The sequence below is a fragment of the Chelon labrosus genome (genome assembly GCF_963514085.1).
Source record: "Chelon labrosus genome assembly, chromosome: 23".
In the NCBI taxonomy this organism is placed as follows: domain Eukaryota; kingdom Metazoa; phylum Chordata; class Actinopteri; order Mugiliformes; family Mugilidae; genus Chelon; species Chelon labrosus.
The window spans coordinates 2,733,865-2,754,777 of record NC_140356.1 but is presented as its reverse complement, the minus strand read 5'-3'; the positions used below and the strand labels follow the sequence as shown (position 1 = coordinate 2,754,777).

The following is a 20,913-nucleotide window of genomic DNA, read 5'->3' as shown; positions in this document are numbered from 1 at the left end:
CACTTGTCGCTACGTGACGGGCGTGATGTGCCGCATATCAATAGCAGGGCATCGAGAACAAAGTCTAATACTAGGTTCACACAGCGTGCAACAACAATACAAAATGCCCACGTGTGGACAACTTGATAGCTAGCTTGGTGACATCAACCATTGATATATCAACTGGCAGATGTAACACATGCGCCGATCAGGCATAACATTATGACCTAATATGGTGCAGGTCTACCTTATTCCTCCAAAACAGCTCTGACTCATCAGAGAATGGACATGGGCCATCTGATGGCGTCCTGTAGATATCTATCTATCTATCTACAGAATGTTGTTAGTGGGGACCTTTGGGTCCTATGGGGAGGGGCCTCTGTGGATCAGTTTGCGATCTAGTGAATTTGGAGGCCAGGTCAACACCTTGTGCTGTTCTTCATGTTTTTTTGAGTTGTTCCTAAAGCGTTTTTGTGTGTGTTCCTGTGTCAGGCTGCATCCTGCTGGGGATGGCTGCTGCCATCAAGGAGTGTCATTGCTACGGGGTGGGGGTGCAATTGCGGGGTGTATCAAGGATGGACAAGTGCAGGAGCACAAGAATCTAGAGAACAACCTCGACTCATGGTGCGAAGCGAACCACCTCCGGCTCAATACAGCTAAAACCAAAGAGATGGTAATGGTTTTCTGGAGGGCCAGGCTTCAAGAAGCAGCCTTTAACCATCAACGGGGAGTGTGTAGAGGTTGTTCAGACCTATAAGTACCTGGGTCTACATCTGGATCACAAACTGGACTGGTCGGCTAACATAGACTCAGTCAGAGCCGTCTCTATTTTCTTAGGAGACTGAGATTGTTTAATATCTATCTATCTATCTATCTATCTATCTATCTATCCATCCATCCATCCATCCATCCATCCACCCACCCACTTGAATGCCAGGTCCAAAAGTTTCCCAGCAGAACACTGAATTGTCACAAGATGGTCAATGTCATTTACTTCTCCTGTCTGTGGTCATACTGTTGTGGCTGATCGGTGTACATTTAACAGATATGAAAATGACATCAACCGTCTCATGTGACTCTCGTCAAGAAAGCGAATCTAGATTGTTCCAGAAAATTCGGATCTATTCCTTTTTTTTCTTTTAAGTCTCTAAAAGTTTGTAACAAATATAACCTGGAGTCTCCCCACGAGTTGGAAATTTTTAAAACTCTGCTGTGCCATTACATCATATGGGCGGGTTTTATACGCTGATAGACGGATGAGTAATAGTGATGCAGACGTGCACGTCATCTGAACGCAAGTGGGTCAAATTAGTTTACCACAAAAGGCCCTGATTGGTTGGAGGACTATCCAGTTGCTTATAGATGTAATCTTTTTCTTTGTATTAGCTGAAAAACGAACATCAAGAAAACCGAAGAGTTTGTTTGTCAGGCTTTAATAAAAAGTACAGAATTACACTAGCTTATTAGTAGACTTTTACAAGGTGGATTCAATTAATATGCTTTGCAGCTTTGCTATTTTCACATTATTTTCATTTTTTTTAATACCGAGAACTTTCTTCTATTTCTAGGAATAAAAAAAGAAGAACGCAGGCAAAGTACCAGACCCATAAGCAGCCTAATCAGAGCACAGTCTCTGCAGGATGCAACAACCATGTGACTTCCTGTAGACTAACCAATAGACAGGAAGTGGTTTGAAGGCCTCTTGCACATCATTGCTCTTCACAGGGCTCTTCCAGCAGCCGACTTCCCCTCAGCTCAGGTGAAGCGTGGCACATGTAAACCCGTCGCCGAGCAGGTGCTGAACTTGTTACTCTAATTCCCCCGAGCTGAGACACACAGATGTCTCTATGGTCACAGATGTTTTTATTTGACACTCGTGCAGTTAGCCGGATTATAGAGTGTTTTGTTGTGGTGAATGATAAATAACGTAAAACACACACGGATTTCCTTGTCTTGTGTATCTCCCTGCTGTAACTGGAGATCCTCTGTTTCTGCGCACACACAGGCAATGTGGCAAATGACAGTGTGTACAGTAAACCGCTGAAAACAGCGAGATGTATCTGATATGTTTGTACCCATAGCACCCAGGAGAGATGACGACAAACAGAAAAATATCATGGTGTTTGCTTTTCCTCATTCACCTTTAACTCATTTCATCCCATACCAACGTTGCCTGTTTGGGTTACTCAGAATTAAAGCCTTATCAGTCATTTAAGTCATTGTATGTCCAAAATCCCATGCATCGGGGAAGGATAACAAAATCAGAACTTCTTCCTATTACAGGTAAGAGGCTGATCATTAACAGACCCTAGTTATATGAATTCACTAGATCCCAAATTGATCAGGTATCTGTAGGATGATCCACAGAGGCCCCTCCCCTCAACCCATAGGACCCAAAGGCCCCCACTAACAACATTCTGTTGCCAGACACCACAGGACACCCTCAGAAGGCCCATGTCCATTCTCTGATGAGCCACAACTGTTTTGGAGACAAGTAAGTCACAGTGCACGATGTGGCCATTGCTGCTGGCATCTCTCGCGATTCTCGGGGTGCTTAAGGGCACAGACAAACCAAACCGTCAGCAAAGACCTAGCGTCAACAAAAACCACAACCAGTGGTGCTTGCTTTCTTCACCAGGGGAAATAAGAGAAAGTAACTTTCTCTGTAGGACAGCACGGTGATGCAGCGGTTAGCACTGCCACATCACAGCAATAAGTTCTGCCCTGCCCTGTTCTGAAAGACTTGGGGGGTGGGGGGGGGGAGCATATGTGGGTGTTGTCCACCAGTAATTCATACAACTGGGGTTTGTTAATGATCAACCACTTACCTGTAATAGGAAGAAGTTCAGATTTTCTTATCCTTCCCCGATGAATGGGATTTTGGACATACAATGACTTAAATGACGGGTGAGGCTTTAATTCTGAGAAACCCAAACAGGGAAAATGTTTGTTTTATTGCTATTTTATTGTGTCATTACTGATGTGCGTCATCAGGACTCTGTGGATGTGGTTCGATCCGGTTTAAAGCCATTTATTTAAATGTAGCTCTGGTTGGTTAGGCTTGCACATGCGCACTTCATGCTCCTTGTAGTCCCGTGCATTGTACTGTCATCTGTGAGCACAGAGAGCACAGGACATGCAGTATGAGACCAAACCTCAAACCTGTGACCACCAAATATCCTGGTACCTGTTGCATGCCGCACAAAGTTAGCACAAGCAAATTTGACAAGTATATTAATCCTCTCATAAAAGGCCAGGCTCACATTTGCCGTTCCGGTTCATCTCAGAGGTGTTGCATGGGGTCACGGCTCTGTGCCACACCAAAAAGTAAGTCATTTCTTTTTCGCACCTGGTTTTGTGCAAGGAAAGTTTTTCTTGCCCACATAAACCGTCGCCTTCGTTATCGTCATCAGGCAATGTGATTTCTGGGAACTTATCATCCCCTTCTGTCCTGCACCATCTTTCCCACAACGAAATCCGATCCCCGATGTCCACAATGCCGTCCTGCTGGCTCCCTCCTCCCACACACCACCGCGCTGGTGAGCAGCCATCTCAAACAAACTCGGCCGAAAAGGGGACGACGAGACATGCGAAACAAGCCGACTGCACACATCTCGAACAAACAATGTAAATACATTTCCCTGATGAGACAGAGAGGATGCAAACAGCGTGAGGGTGGGAAAATGTCTCCGGACTGATACTTCACAGGGACTAAAACTGTTTTTTTGGGGGTTTTTTTTTGTGTAAACGTACAGATAAACGATGTTTGTTTTGCATTTGGGGCTACTCCTCATGGGAAGCACCTCTCTGGGCGAGATATGCTGCAAAGTGACTTTTTCTGATGTAACATGAGGTTCACTAGGGGGCAGCAATAATTAGACTACAGCACAGAGGCTTCTGGTGGAAACCGGTCTGAATCTGTGAAGGAAAGCAGCATTCTAGAATGCACACAAGAAAAATAACAGTGCAGACACATCCCCAAAAACAATAAATGGTTTTATTGCAGTTTTCCATGGATGTGTCACTTACTTGTGTCTGGAGACAGAAGGAAGCAGAGGGTGAGATCCTCCAAGGCGTGGTCAGTTTTGCTGTGTCACAACTGCAAAAATCTTAGAAATGTTGGGGTAAAGTGTTTTTTGTAAGAAAAAATAAGAAACAGTGCAGGACAGAAAGATCTGCTAAGATTCACAAGGGTTGGATCACACTCTGACCACATGCTGCTGTAGTTTAGACCTGAGAAATGCTGCGGGTGTTTGCACATAAAGTCCTTCGGCCCGGCCGCTTCACACCGCACCGCATGCCCCCGGGGGTTGATTAATTTGTTTTGTATCGCAGGCCGTCTCATCTCGTAGCTGGGACGCTTCAGTGTCAAGGTTCCGCTCATGGGACTTTTCACCCACAGAAACACATTGCATCGTAACTTCCTACACGTAGCAGGGCTGCGTACTACAGAAAATGAAAGCAGAGGGTTTGATCATTCATTCAGACAGACAGTTGATTTGTATAGAATTTATTTTGTGGTGCATACAGAAAATAATAATAACAATAAAAAACTCTTAAAATATCAGAAGCACCAACCATGAGCCACAACTTTCTGAGTGGATGAAGTTTGCTTTCTAGTCCTGAGCTGTCATCATGAGTAGTATAGTAAATCTAAAGTGTACTATATAAGTCCAGATGCAATTGAAAACTCTGGAAAAAAATGGAAATATACAGAAAGTTTAGAAAACACTGTACCACGGACCAGGAACTTATTAAAGCAGCTGTTATCAGTACCTGTATGGGTTAAATTTCTACAAAAATTACATATTTTTATAAAATTTAGCTCTCTTTTCGAGCAATCTGAGGGACAGATGTCTCAAAAGCTGAATCCAGTCCTTTTTGATAGGTTGATAACAATGGATCTTTAGTGAGAAAATATGCTATTTTTCCACCCACATGACTCAGAAACTATTAGAGTAACGCATTCATTGTCACTGCACAGCCGTGCAACAAGAGTGGAGTGCAGCTTTTCAGTGGTAGACAAAGAATAACAAGGATAAGGAGATAAAAGATGAATCAGGTGAATGAAAAAAACAGGTACGCAGCAGAAGAGAGCAGGGCCGTTGCATCTTACACACTTCCTTCTTTCGCAACGTAAAAAAAAACCTCACTAACAGAGGAAAATCGCCTCGATTAGCACAGCAACGGTCCCCAGCAAAATCACTCTTCCCTCTTGTTTCAATAAAGTTTAAAGAAGACTCACATTTTCCAACCGTTTTAGGAATTTGCAGAGAAAAGTTGTTCTTTATTTGCAGGAAAAGCATGAGCACTACAGTAAGGCTTGAAAGTAGTGTGAGGTTTCTGCTGATGGCTTAACAGCTGCAGGTTGCATGGGAAGGTACGATCGAAGCATAAACGACGTCCACCTACAGAAACTGATGTCAGCCGGACCCTTGATCAGTTTCGCGGGTGTATGCTGTGCGGGAAGTACAGTAAAACAGTGGCCGACCTCTGGGGCCACGGTTCGATGGCCACTTTTCAGCAGCTTCATGGGTGCCAGACATGTGAGATGAGTTGCTGACAGCTCATCGCTCTACTGGGCAAGTAGCAAAAACAGGAACAAGCAATATGCGTTTTCATAAGTCAGCGAGTGTGCTGGTTTAGAGCTTTGACACATTTGAGAGTTTGCCCCTGTGCCTTTATCGTGCCTAATGAGTGCCTAATGCTTTCATGCGCCAATTACAAAATTTAAAGCCACTGTGTCCCGATCTCAGCAGTTCAAAAGATCCAAAATCATAAGAATTCTCTTCTCTTTGATCAGTTGACTGCATCCCCCCCAAAAACTTTTCCTTCAAAGCCATGGATGGATGTTCTCTTGAAGCCGCCCCGTGTCACACTGGCCTTCATCACAGAGCGCGCGCTCTCATGTTCGCTAATTGCCGACTAAGACAAAAAGTACAGGCGGCTTGTGTCCGGAACCAGCGGAGAAGTGACCTGCTTTCTCAGCCAAGTGTGACTGATAAATAAATGAGTTACCATCAGCTGCCTCTCCACAGGGGAATTTTTTTCATGAATCACTGTTTCGTCACAAATCGACTAGCGGGGACTGAGGGTGAAGGTTAGCGAGACAATAAACACGGGATATTCAGTATGAACCAATCTCAACCTGACTTCAAGGTCAAAGGTCAGAAGCACACTCACTTCACTGTACTGTTTAAAGCGCATTTGAGTGAAGAAACTGGTTCTGTAACCCAAATTGGGCGTTAAAAAAACAAAGCAAAAAACAAAGACTAGAAAGAACTTTTCAGAGCTGGATTAGTGTTTCATCAGTGGGTCATTTCGCTGCTCTGACTCCGGTGATATCGAAAAGCGCTGACTAACCACACGAGACGACGTTAGGTGATACCGCTTTGGTATCATATTATCACTGAGGGTGAGAAGTTGGCAGTCGCTCTTGTTAAAATAAATCCTCTAAATAAGTCCTTTCATTGTACGCCAGGCAGGGATCATGTAGCGCATCAAAGCTAAAATCCAGCCCGAGACATGGAACGAGCCAAGGAGCCGATCCCTGGAAATGTTTCTGCAGCATGTGATGATCAGTATAAGATTCATTTCGAAAAACGCAAAGTCGTCATTGCTATACCAAAGCAAGATGACGGTCGCTCGAAAGGAACCCAAATTCAGCCTTTCATTATAAGCTTTATTGGTGTATATGTCGACGAAACTTCATGTATTTGATATTTTCTTTCAAAATTATTGCAATTATATCTTGCATATGTTTAACAAAAACTAAGAAGTACAGTTGAAAGTTGTGAAATGGGTTAAATCTATCTATCAATCTATCTATCTATCTATGGCAGGTTTACTAATGTTTATTGATATGAAGAATTGACGAAACTGAGACAATTTTTGCATCAGCCCACGTAACCGCAACTGCTGTCAACCCGTTCTTCTTGTAAATGTTGCGTAACTGCATTTGGGGCGGCACCAGGTGTATGCATTAGTTGATTGAGAAAGAACGGTAGGAGGGGACTTGGACACCGCACAAGAATCCATAATGAGGAAGAAATAAACCAGAAAGGATTAATCTGAGTCAGAGTTGTAAGATGCATGCTTAGACCTGCGCCCCGTATCTGTTATAACAGATTCCACGCCACAACTGAAAGTGATTGGGTTATATCTTGGTTACAAACCAATGCAAATTCCAAACCCCCTCTCCTCAACAAAAAGAAAGTAAATAAACAAAAACCCCTACCCTACCGCCTACCAGGAACTACTGAGAAGAGACGATGTGAAGGAAAAGCTCATATCAGGAAATTTCTCAGTGATGCTTGGTGGTAAAAGTGCATGACTCAACAGCTAGGGGCATTCAGTGAAGATTCCTGCTTGTCTCCCTATCGATATTGCACACTTGCCTGAGCATAATGATAAGAGATAGGAGGGGGGCTTGACTGCTTGAGAAATTCATGAAAATGGGGGCTTCTTCTTCCTGAGTATAGCACATGGCGGACCACGATAGTGCGAAACATACAGGGCTGAACATTGGAGGCTATCCTCTGTTGATCTCGGTTGAGCAATGGGTAATGTGGCATGTCTTTGTGTGCTAATTTTAAATTTACAGTGAACATAGTTTACGGTATTGAAGGTATTACAGCAGTATAACGGTACTCCTACGCTAGATGGTACTGCACTGTACTGCAGTAAATTCCCAGCAGTTGTTATGAAATTTTATGACATTCATAAAGCCACTAAAAGAGCACTGAGACTACTTTTTTTGTTGTTGTTTTTTTTTTGTTTGTTTGTTTTTATTTTTGGCATTTTTAAGTTTTTAGTTGCCATAGCAACACCAGCTGACTTTTAAAGGTTTTCTTAAGCTCATCACCGGATGTATGTGGAACTTTTATTGCTTCAAATACAATCAGCCTCTTCTAATAGTTTCATAACACCACAACATTGCAGGATACTCTGAACTTGGGAGGTAATAAAGTTCCTCCACCTATTGAAAGGCCCACCGGCGAATAAGCCCCGCCCACTGAGCGTTTAAATCCACAATATCACCCTGCGCTGAGCTTCACACTAGAGAACTTGATCTTGACCAACACGTTTGGATTCTTGGGAAGAAGAAGAAAAAAAAAAACCCTTCACAACTAAAACCCAGACTCTGAACTCCAAGTGCTTAAAAGGTAAGACTGACTTCATTTATGTGCACATTTTTATTTCACAAGATGTAAAAGAGCAAACTTTATTCAGGTTGCATTTCTTGGACTTTTTCAGCAGAATGGAAAGCCTTGAGGGACATTAGTTGCATGAGTGTGTTAAAGTGGAGGCTCAAAATGATTTTTAATGCAGATAAAGTGTGCTTTCTAAAAGTTGCCTATTATAAAAAGATTAATAAATGAAAAAAGTTAATTTTATTCAATTTGTCTCCCTCCCTTAAAGGTTCCACCTCCAGCCTGCCAAGCTTGGATATCTTTTTTTTTTTTTTTCTTTTGTATTTATTTACTTTTTTTTTGCATTTATTTATTTATTTTTAACTCCCAATCTCGGGATTTGAACACCCCTCCTTCTCAGAAGAGGGTGTAAAGTTAAAGTTGGCCCGAAGATGAGGTCCTTTCTCCAGCTCACTGTGTATTGCATCAGCCTGGTTTCCCTCCAGGAGCTGCTGGCTCTGCCGGCTCAGCGTCCCGACAGGAACAGGTAGGAAGGAAGCGCCGCTCACTGCCACTGTCTCTTCTTTCCTTCGCCGTTCCCTCCTGCCGCATCTGTTATTACTGCCTTACTACTGCCGGTGCTACTTTAGGGAGCAGGAATACTCGCACCTGATTGGCTGGCCGCACTCTTAAAACGTAAACGCACCTGGAGCCGCGTTTAGAGGTAATTAGAATAGCGTTGCGTCAGTTTTGGGCGCTCTATATCAACGTTAACCCGCTTGGTTGCAGGTAAAACCGCAATTTTATATGAATTATTACATGTAAAACAGCTAAAGCGTCGTAAGATATTAAATAACTAGTTGAACAAGGTATTTTTCGGTAAGTCCAGTAATGCATTTCCTTTACTTTGCTTGACATTGTTTGGATTTTAAGCTAATGTTAGCTTCTTCTTCTTCCGGTAATTTTCCAAATATGAACATAGTTTTTCAGCGGGGTTTGAATGCCCAGCGTTAGCATGCTGCATGCCCACGCAGCTGGTGAAAGGCTGAACCACCGAGTAACTTGTGTAGCCGCGTTCAGGAGTCACAGCGAGGGTTTGTGTGTGTAAAATGAGCCGAATTGTTGTGTCGGGGAGATAGTGGGTAGAGTTTGCTGCAAGGTCACAGGCTCTCCCGTGATGCAATAAAACCCTCACCTTCACATAAGTGCCAATGTTGTTATTATAGTTTTAAATAATATATTATTATTATTATAAACTTTAAAACGACCTCAACTAGTTTTTTTTTGTGTGTGGTACTTTTACTGTCATACTTTTAAATAAAAAATAGTGTTAAGTTCATCGTGAACATATTATGTTTTATGGTTTTATTTTCTATTGAAGGAATACCAAAAAATAATAAAAAAAACAAGAATAACTTTTGAAGCAAGTGATCATGACAATGTGGAAGATATGACAAGGGACCTGTATTTAACTTTACCACTGGCTTTACCCAACGCTGGCACTTAATCTGTATTCTATGAAAGACTGATTTTATTTTCCTAATTTAAAGATAACTTCTTTTATCTGCTCCGTCTTTTTCTTCCTCCTCTCCCAGCAGCCGTCACATGAGCGAAGGGTAACAGAGGTTTTTGATCTCCCTGGTAGTATGAATGGGACGTGTAACTTCCAAAGCGGGGAAACCAGTTTGTTTGTATGAATGGCCTTAATGGATTATTGTAAGTTATGTCGTTAGGCAATGAATGGCGCTTGTATTTTTCCAACCCTTAAGACAGAATAGCTGACTGCACGCACGTACAGTAGAGTCTACTCATTCTGATGTGTGACAGCGGTGCAATGTGTGTGTGTTGGATTGTGGAGCAGCAGTGTGGAATGCGGATGAGTTAGTGTAAAGGGGGCCCTCTTCTGGTGGACTTTAGATCAACAACTGGTTGAGTCAGCAGTGGTGTTGAATCAAGTGAAGTGGCGGGCCTTGACAATGGCGAGAAAAGTAATCCTTTCAGGGACTACTCCTTTTTTCTTACTCTTTTCTTCAGGCCTGCATGTCTATAAATCCGCTTCAAGCTGTGACTGCGCAAAGCAAATGTGGACCGACAATGACGAAGCAGTGGAGTCCACCAAATATACCGAGCTGGTGTTTCGGAAAGTAGCTGAGATATTGTCAGCGGTAATAAGAGTGTGTTTTTATTTATGTAAATAATGTTGCCTAGAAAGGCAGACAAGAATTTGGGAAGAAGGTGTGACACCAAGGTCCCGAGCTGGGGCCTGTTTCACCGAATCTGCAACAGGCGAGCTGTGGCTTGCCACGTGTGACAATTTTCTCTCGCACAGATTTTCACAAATTAACCAAAAGTGACCCATTCGTGCAGTAGACTCATGCAGAGTGCTTTTGTGAAGGTGCGAGCAATATTTAAGATTCAGTTTTTTAGTAGACATTTGCTACTAAGAAAATGTATTCCAAACTCATAAGAAATGATTAACAAACAAACAAAAAAGATTAGGTATGTGAAATGAAAGTGATCCACACCCAGTGATGCTTCAGGCACTGCAAGACGGGACTCAAGGGTGTTACACCCAACACTTTTACCCGACACTATTACTGATAATATAAGAGTGCAAGCAGATCCGGGGGTGGAATTTTCCTCCAGGTGGTCAAGCACGCACGTGGCCATCTCTTGCGCGTTTGTTCCCGGCGGAAACATCTGCCGCTGAAACCTAACCGAAAAGGGCGGGGGAGCTCTCTGTTTGTGCCGTCCTGGCCTCCTTCGCCACACCTGCCCAGCTCCCTAATCCCGACCAGCCCCTCCGTCTCCGTCTGAAAATACGAGATGCTCGTGTCACCGCCGTGGTGTTACATCTCGGTTAGAGAGAAACCGATACAGCAGCTGAGTGGGATTTAGAAGGTGCGTACTTCGACTGCCAGGTGTTTCACCGGAACATTCAGTTATGTCGCCACAAGGGCCGAGCATTAGTGTTGATTTAATGCGGTCTGTTTTATTTGCGTTGAATTGGTTGTCTACATTTAAGCTTGGTTTTACTATTTTGGACACTTTTTGGACGTCTTTGAGTCGATCTCTTTACAAGCCCACTAACCCTCAGTAAGGCAATGCTGAGAGGGACTCACAATGCATGAGCCTGTTATTTTTATAGTTTTTGCACTGCAGCTCGTCACAGTCTATACAAAAATATTTAACTCTGACAACGCAGTGAGAGGTTTTCCTCCACCACCAACCCTGCTTCACAAGCCTCCACATTTCTTACCGTGCAGATCATCTCTCATAAATGTCCCAACTTGCTTTTATTAAGACAGTAAATTCTTCCTCCTTTTTCAGCTCCATCCAAACACATCCCGTTCTGTTACCATTACACACCGACAGCGCGATAACAACACACATGACTACTGTTGGACGCTGAGTTTGTCAGAGCTCAGATGTCTGCGTCCTCGTTGTCTCTATGTGTCCTGATAAGGACACGACAAAATCCCACAAAGGCGCTGTAACAATGCCTGACGGCCGCTTTCCAAACAAGGAGAAATTGCATGTTCTTCAGATCACATACCCCTCATTGTCGTTTTACATAGCGTCTTGAGGTTTTCTTTGTAAGGAAAATAGCTGGGGTCCACAGCCAAACAAGTTAAATATGGCTTTAGCAGCGAAGCGGCTTTACAGTACAGATTCCAGAAGTGGGAAGCGGCTCACAGCTTCGAGACGGAGGACATGTAAAGCTGGTTTGCGGTCCAGCGTTTGCTACTTAGACCCACTTGGCTTCTGCTGTATATGGAACAGGTTATAATGACATGACAAGTATATGTTGTGGCCTCAAGTTGGTTCAAACACGTCCAGGGCCAAATAAAGTCATGTTTTTCTCCAAAGGATTCATTAAATCATTAATCCACTATTGGATTTGAACAGAGTGGGGTTTAGACGTCCAATATACCCTACAACATAATATTTACCTGCGAAGCAGACTGAATTCGTCCCACACAGGGTGGCTTCCTGCCTTCCTGGTGTTTGTTGAGGGGCTCTACTCATGCAGTTGGCTTTGGGTGCATCATGTAGATATCTCCGTTCTGACATGTTTACACCATATCAAGCAACAACAAGAACATTACTCTCTCTTTATTGTGTATACATCCTCTAAAAAACACTTTTCTGCCTGTAGAATGATGGAAACCAGGATCACCTCTGGTGTAAATCATCTCAAGAGAGGCCTCTTCTCGTATACATTCTTTAATATGTCGAAGCATTTGTAAACAGGGATTTTGGCTGCTCAGAAATAAATGTACAGTACAAACACTCATATGGCTCCATGGAGGTTAGTCTGACCAAAAGCACACGGAATTTGAGGTGGGTGAAATCTGCAACCAAGCCGGCAGAGAATTCCATTGTGGATTAATGTCTAAGACCTGAATTCCGGCCCTTATATCCCTAAAGAGCTTGATTCAGCTCCACACAGAAAGCCACACCAGTGCAAAGACATGAATGTACATGTTTACCGTACATTCACCTTCCAGTGGGAGTGTTGATCAAAAGGCCAAAGGGCCTCTTGCGTGTTTTGTCTGTTCACATCACAATTATGTGGTTTCAGAGCAGACGTATAGTTTCAACTTGGCATCATGGTTGTCCTGTCCGTGTAATTCCCTGGCTGTACTCAACGGACAGAGTTATAAAAGTAAGCTACATCCCGTTTAAGAGGTTATAAAAGTAAATCTAAACCCTGAACAAGTAGCACGTGTTTTGTGTGAAATAAATCACCTTTCCGTTATTTTTGTCCCCCACTTTGCCAACTATAATCTCCCCACTTTTACTTAGCGGGAGATTAGAAATGAGTGTGCCATATTTGCTACTGATTAAGGCTGCCCTTGGTAAGCTCCAGCCTCTCTGGGAGTCATGTAGTGTATTGTCAGAATAAGACATCTCCACACCTAACTGTCCAATGTAAGAAGTTGCTGAAATTTTTGTCCAGTTTACATCCAGTACATACTTATTTCTATTATTGTACAAAAGAACAAATTCAAAAACATTCTGCTGGATTGATTTGGGATTATGGTATGCTTTACCCTCTGAAGGATAGGGTTGGGTTTACCCTTTGAAGGGTTAGTGTTGGCTTTAGGTTGGGTTTACCCTTTGAAGGGTTTTTGTTGGCTTTCGGTTGGGTTTACCCCTTAAATGTTAATTTTAGGTACAACTTAATCTCTGCAGGGAGGAAAGGGTGGCTAAAACTCCACCTCTGATTCCACGCCATAAAAGCAGCAATGCATTTTTCTCTGAGGTTAATATGGAGGTAAACCTGACAAGGCAGCATAAAGGGTTTGACTCTGCCTTCTGCTAAGCTGTAAATCCCTGGAATCATCTTCAGGCAAATGGAATTTTGGTTTAAACCCTTAAAGATAAAATGAAACAAGGCCTCAAAACCCTCAGAGCAGACTGAACTTAAAGTAACTTTGATTTGGGCTTTGATATCTTTGATCGTCTGCCAATCATAAAGTTCCCATTTACTGTGAGATGTAGGATTAAGCTCCTAATAGACAAATTAGCTTGTCTTGTTAGATCAGATGTGACAAGGTCAAAGATTTCTCTAATCCAACGTTCTTATAACTTCCAGAAGAAAAAGCACCGTAGTCATTTTGAAGCGGATATAACTAGAGCTGCTTGTGGCCAGCTTTTCCTTTTATTGCACATGCTTCACACAGCCAGTAGTATTTAAATTAGCTTGAATACTTTCCAGACGTGTTTAAAGAGTTCTTGTGTGGTAAATCTTTTAATTTAGCTGGATTAAATTAAGTTGGATAAATTGTTGGCTATTCATCCTGATGTCTGGGGACCGGGAGCTGATTTTGAGTCCAATCCTGTGTGATGGTTTCTATTTAAGGGTTTGTGTTAGATTGATCAGATGCCAAGCAGTATCTGGTGTGAGTGATTGTCAGCTGACTGAGAACAAAACACAGACCTTCTACTCAGTCACCTATTTAGAACTGTATGTTGCTCAAATCGGACCATTGAGTCCGTGACATGTACCAGGTACGCAGGTATTCAGGCCAGGGTGCTAGAGTGGTCAAAGCACTGTAGTCATCTGTAGCTTCCTTCACTCTTACTTTAAACTCTTGACCTCTTGGATCTAAAATACAAAAGGAGGAGTCATGAACACCACAGATTACAGTTCTGTCTTGTATAAAGAATGGAGCCAGACTGGGAAACACATAAATTATCACCAACTGTGAATCCAGCCTTAAAACTGTGAAACTGCTATACAACAAATATACTCACAGAAACACACGGAATATAGCTCTTGTGATTGGGTTATGTAAAAGAGAGTCATTTTTACGTTCAATGTCAAGTCTGTGTGGTGCAGCCATGTAAAAAGCTTCCAAGTGCTCTCAAATGAGCAGGCCAGGTGGGTGTAACTTGGTGATGTGGCACCACGGCACACCAAGCCTGTCTGGAAAATAGTGCCTCTGTGGCCTGGTGTTACGCAACTATTTATTCAACCACTGCCACCGTTGGACAGTGGGTCCTTAACAGGCTACTAGACCTACCGTAGGGCAGCGAGCCAGCAGCTCAACTGGTTGAGTTGATCAAAAACTTCACATTTCCGAGAGGAATGGCAAACCTGCCACAGCTCGGGCAGGCTGGTAGAAAAGCCGCCTGCGTGATCTGTCACGTCTCAGCCTCCAGTAATGAGTACAGGCTGAGTGGTCATGGGAAAATAACACGAGTCAGCATTTCACAAGTGGAACACACTTTCTATAATTAGATCAAATTGAGTCTCTGCCTCTCAGAACATGGGAAATAGTGCCAAACCTGCCACTGAGAAAGAATTTTCCCTTTGACTCAGAGGAGCAAACATAGCAAATATATTCACCCTCAGGCTGTATTTAAACCTCTTTACAAAAGTGGAATCTAACGTTATGTATGCAGCTTTTTCGTCCTACCTGTCCTCTGGCTGCTAGATGCCACATCATTTTCCTACTTGCTTCTCCCAACCGTCAGCGGTGATGAAGGGTTAACCCTCAGAGACTTGAGTCACACCGTGCTGCACAAACATAGTGCTGACAGTTCAGCGAGGAGCTGCGCGTTCAAGTTGTGAGAAGCAGCTGTCTTTATCAAACAATGAACAGATGGCGGGTCGGTCAGCGCTGTTTGCTGAGTGGCCTGTACCTGCTGGTCCAGTGCACTGCAGACCGTGTCCATCTTTACAGATCATTTAGTCTGATGTCCTGAAGCCCATTTCTCCTGAAACGGCTGATCACATAATACAAAACAGTCTGCGTGACTAGATACCTCCAAGAGATAGTGGCGTTACATCTTGTACACATCTTGATGTAATGAGACTTAATATCTTAAAAGAAGGCACAACAAGTTTCTATAAAATCTAACACTTTATTTTAGCAGTTGAAAGGTTAGTGCTTTCCTCTAGAAACTGAGACATGGGAGGCCAGGCTGAATCTCCCATGGCTACTGTTACTGTGATCCAGCTGGCCTTTAGAAGGCAGGTTTGATTGTATAACGTAATAAGCAAAGCAGACACACACAGTTGTTTTAGGCAACATGTGAAAACCCGTGTCCACCTGGACTGGAGAGTCACGCTGTGTTCAGACAGCAGGCAAAAATGATTTGTTTTTCAAGGCTGTTTCATACCGCTGTTGGTTGAACAATGCTGGCAAGTTCATTCATTCATTTTTAGTCCTGTCAGAGGGATATAATACACATATTTCACTTTTTCTTTTTGAGGAATGATAGTTTCGGCTTGTTGGTCCACTGCTGTAGGTTGATTTCCATGATGTGTCACATTCATATTGTGATTTAGTTTTTTAGGTAGGGATTTTTAATCATAGCATGTTAGCAGGATACTGTGCTAGACATACGCTGTGGACAGGGTACTGATTATACCTGTTTGACATGTGAGCAACTAGCACAAAGTTAGCTGTTTGACTATGTACCCGTGTACACATAGACTCTTTGCCTTATGATAGCATTGAAATTCAGTCTGCTCATTTTTCCAGGCATCAGCATTTCTTCCTGTCTTTTCTGCTCTTTCTGTTGAAAAATACTGTATTCACACCTGATTTCTCTTTTCTCCTCAGGTTGGATCTCCTCAATAAACTCACTGGCCAGACAGAGGATGACTCGTTGGCTCCGGGAAGCCAGACCAACAGCGCCGTCCCATCTGCAGCCCCACGCCAGACTCCTAAATGGCTGTCAGCCTTTCTGAGACACCAACCAGCCTCAGGAGCGAAAGCAGCCCCTCCTGGCCTGGCGTGGGCAAAGCCCGCTGAGGCTTCGCAGATCGTACGGAGGCCACTGAGAGCTCGTCGCCATGCCCGCTCTGGATCCAGAGGTTCTCACCACCCTGCCCAGCTGATGAGAGTGGGTTGTGTGCTGGGCACCTGCCAAGTGCAGAACCTCAGCCACCGACTCTATCAGCTCATTGGCCAGAACGGCAGAGAAGACTCATCCCCCATTAACCCCAAGAGTCCCCATAGTTATGGATGAATTAGTCGACACCCCCAAACGCCCACAGCAAGTCTATCTATATCTGCATTTATTTATCTCTTAAGGTATTATTGGTAGTTTTTGCATTAGAGTTTTAGGTAGTTCATAACTGCCATTATACTCAGCTGAGATGACTGTTGCCTCTACTTTTTGTGCTGGAATGATGGATTTGAAGATTCAATTTAACATCACAACTGACTAAATCCTCTTTGAACCCACCAACCTTGAGTTCTCCCCCCATTCTGAGAATGTTTGCTTTTTGAAGGACATTGAAATGTTTTTGATTCTCCTTCCTGAACACCTAAAAGAAGCCAAGAGACTGACTCTAGTTGGGCTGACATTTTAGGTCCTGTGTGCCAGCTGACCTCCCCAGTGGTTGTTATCCTGCAGCTCATTGATCAAACACTTAAGCCCCTAATGTGGATTTCAAGCTGCACCCTGAGCCGGATCCCCGTCAAAACCAATGTATTCCCAGAGACCTAAATCACCCAATGAACTCTTTTACCTCTTTTTTTTAATGCCCATTTTTTGTCAACCTTGGAGTTTATGAGCAGTTCCAAAATGAACATTGCCATCCCTGGAATCGTCCACAAGATTTCAGTGGAACTGGAAATCCGTCACTCAGCAGGATGTCATGTTTCAGAACCATACTTTATATTTGAGACCAGCCACAGCACATGACTTAAAGCAGATTTTGATATCGGTCTAAGTCAGGACTTCACATATCGAAAGAAAGAAAGAAGATGGTCAGCATCCAACGCTTTGGAAGGGATTCAAAGAGAAACTGATTCCACTGAAGCTCTATTTCAATTTTGCATTAAAGTATCAGGTTGACTGGAGCAGTAGGTGGCAAAGTGAAACTTGGAGCCATGGGTCAGCACTCTGTCGCACCACTGCTGGTATTTTCCCTGCCAGGGGCCAGGTCTGAAATATTAGCCTTTTCACGTGATTCAGAGTTTCCCCTTCAAGTTAGGACAGCAGTTTAATAAAACTCACTCCAGCCGTATGTACTGCCCCAGCAGGGGTGGGGGGCCTGAGCCTCCTACGGTCTGCAAAACTAATATATAAATTAAAGGAAAAAGGCATGTGGCTTGCACACATATGTGCACATCCAGGCTTGAAGGTTGCAGATTTTAAGGGGTAGGTTCACCAAAATGGCAAAAGACATTATCGTATGCCCCCATAGTCTGAGCTTCCTTCTGTAGATTTGACAAGATAAAGTGTGCTTTCATTCTGGAAAAGAAATGTTACTGTCTGATGGTATTTATTACCACAGAAATACAATAACTGCGCTAGGCTAAAATCTTATAGGCTGATAAATCAAAAATAGTTTCTATGGTGGAGAAAAAGTCTTATTCAGGACAAATGATAAAGAAAAGGTCATGTAGTGTGTTTAATCGTTTTAAATTAGTCACGAGACGACAGCTAGGAGCTTTACATTGTGGTCCTCTAATGAGACCACAGCGACCTCAAATGTTAGGTGTGACAGTGCCAAATTTCCAACGTGTACGCAAAATAGCGCAGCACCATCCAAAACACATGCCCCGTCTGTTTCTTTTACTCTATTTATATTCGTCTCTGAAATGGTGGGCGGATGGTGGACTAAGAATAACGAGGTCAAGCTCTCCTCATCAAGCATGCTCAAGTGCAACCTTAAACTTTCCACCCCGCATTTTTGGTGAGGAACACAATTATATTACATATTATTTACATACTTCTAAACATCTATTCCAAGCCTTTACTGGATGACAGGGTGCTGTTAACTTTTAAAGCGTGTTTTGAGTGTTTTATTGTAGGAATACAGGCTACTTTCACAGTTTCTTTTTTTTTTTTTTTTTTTTGCATGTAATTTCACAACATGAAAATTTGGTATTCTTGAATGAGCATTCACTCACCAAATACCTGGTAATACTTGACAATTTGAGTGATTTTACATCATGTGACCTGCATCATATACAAACATGTTCTTTTATGTCTTAAATGGTTTCTACTTTGTGTCTTTTTTGTCTTCTGAAGTTTCTTTTTTATTCTTTTTTTTCCTGCTCCGTTTGTAATCATGGGGGCCGGGAGGTTACAGGGTAATAATAATCAGAGGTTCCTGGGTCTTAAGTCTAATCTGTTCAATGGCTTGCTGAGGTGAAACATGCCATTTCTCTCTGCTGTAACCGAGCTAATCAATGTCTCGTGACGGATCATTAAAAGGCTTTTCAAACGCTGAAAAACCCTGGTGAATCTCTCTGCTTTTTCAAAATTCTCTGTTTCTCTCGCACATGATACATGTGTGTTTGCTCTGCCCAACTATCAGGACACTTATCTCCTGCGTTGTATCTTTGTCCTGCACCATTGTGCTACCAGTTCCTATTTTTTTGATTTTTTTTTGTGCAGTATGTTTTGTGACGTCAGGTGATGCGTCATGTGGAGTTGTGTTAGCAAACTGTGCTCGACCGCTAATACCTCCCTGTGGAAAACGTCTGGAGCTGTACACGGCGCTCTGTTGCAAAGACATGCGCAGGAATGAGTCTGAAAATGTTTTTGTTAGTTTTGTTAAGATACAGATCGATCTAGGTAGGTTTTGATTTTTCTGCATTTGAGAGTCACGTGATCTCCTTTAGGGTCACAGGAAAGCACTTTAAGGCAAGCATGTGTGCGGATGGTTTCACCTTGAATTTCACTCAATGTGATGGACTTGTGAAAGCTGGACACGGCTCCTCTTTTAAATGTTGCTTTTGAGATTGTCTGCAAACGTGTTTGAAGATGTGAGTGCACTCCATGTGGCACGAGGACGAACACTGTGCATTTGTGAATACATATATATATATATAAATATATATATATATATATATAAAATAGCCAAACTATTTAAGGAAAGTTATGTATTTAAGTTATCTTTGTATGTATCTGTATGTCACCAAAGACTATTTATCAAATCTTTTCCACTGCTCCTTAGACATGGTAGGAAAGGAAATCTTTACTGTAGTTAAAATGTTACTGTTTGATAATGTCTGTAAAATAAAGAACTATACTGTAATCCAATGGAGTATAGAGTGATTTGTGTGTTCAAAATGTCCCCAAAAAACATATTATTCAGTGTATACCCTCTAATCAGTTTCACTCTTGCGTGCGGTACTGTGCCCTTGATCGACTGCTCTGACAGTTCCGCTCAAGTCAATCATTGCAAAAGTTTAATGGGGGACAAGAGGACAGTGCAAATGAAACATCGAGAAATCAGGACATGATGTGACAGCGGCTACGTGAGCGGAAAGGGCCCTACGACTGGACAGGGTTAATGAGTGACGTTGACGAAAGCTGACAGCGTCTGGTCACGGGGTGGTGAGAGGAAGGACGGGAGCGGAGTCAGATTTAAAAAGTCATTTATTTCCACTCGCTTTTTTTGCCTTCAACCTAAACCTGTAATAGCCAATTTAAACACATTTCTAGGTAGCAGAAGTAAGAAAAAAACTTTACACTGGTTAAACACATGAACCGATGGATCTGCTTTTTCCAGGAGTTATATATACGAAAGTAAAAGCATGCTGCTTGCTATAGAGCATAATAAAAACTAGTAAAGATGAGTAATAACCTAGCCTTAGAGACAAATCTATGGTAAAATAAAATAAAGTGGCATTAGTTGTCTCCTTAGGGAGCAGGGCCTGAGCTATGGACCTTCAACTGCTCCAGACAGAATAATCTTTAAGTACCATAGCCCCCCTTAGATCGTCAGGTGGGAGTAGCCGTGATTCAGCGGTTGTTCAACTCCAAAACTTGAGCAACAATGACCAATCTCTCTGTAAACTGTGTTTTATCAGCCCTCCGACTTCATGCAAATACCAGCTCACTGGAATGCTCACTGGAATACCCCAAACCAAAGGGGACGGGGGAGCGCTGCCTCTTGCAGCGACCAGGTGTTTTTGTCAGGCCCTCAAATTATAAATACACATTCCTTCTCCATGTTTGTATTTCATTCCGTTATCACTTTTCTCCTACATTTTATCGCTATGTAAATATCAAATACCAAATCAGGAGTTTATGTCACACCGTCCTGCCTGCAGCTGATGTATGTCAGCCTGCACAAACCGTGTCACACAGCAGTGAACCATCTCTTATCATATTTATGATTTAAGCTCGTTGGAATCACACACAATGAGGGCGGAAGACTTCATGTCATTTTTCTAGACCAACGGAATAACCAACATCGTCCAAGTGTTGAGAACGAGGGTGAAAAGCAGACCGTGTCTACACAAAAAAACCCACTAAGTGTCGGTCGGGTCAAGTGACTGGAGATAGCTGACTTATTGCAGTTATTTTTAAGCTA

General features: G+C 42.8%; 1 protein-coding gene across 1 annotated transcript; it reads left to right on the top strand.

Annotated features, from left to right (window-relative positions):
* The first annotated feature begins 8,041 nt into the window (after positions 1-8,041).
* Positions 8,042-19,823, top strand: adm2a (adrenomedullin 2a). The gene is made up of 3 exons (XM_084573264.1): positions 8,042-8,144; positions 8,401-8,658; positions 16,193-19,823. The coding sequence occupies exons 2-3, from the start codon at positions 8,564-8,566 to the stop codon at positions 16,599-16,601; spliced, it is 504 nt and encodes a 167-aa protein (XP_084429390.1). The 5' UTR covers positions 8,042-8,144; positions 8,401-8,563; the 3' UTR covers positions 16,602-19,823.
* The last annotated feature ends 1,090 nt before the right edge of the window (positions 19,824-20,913 follow it).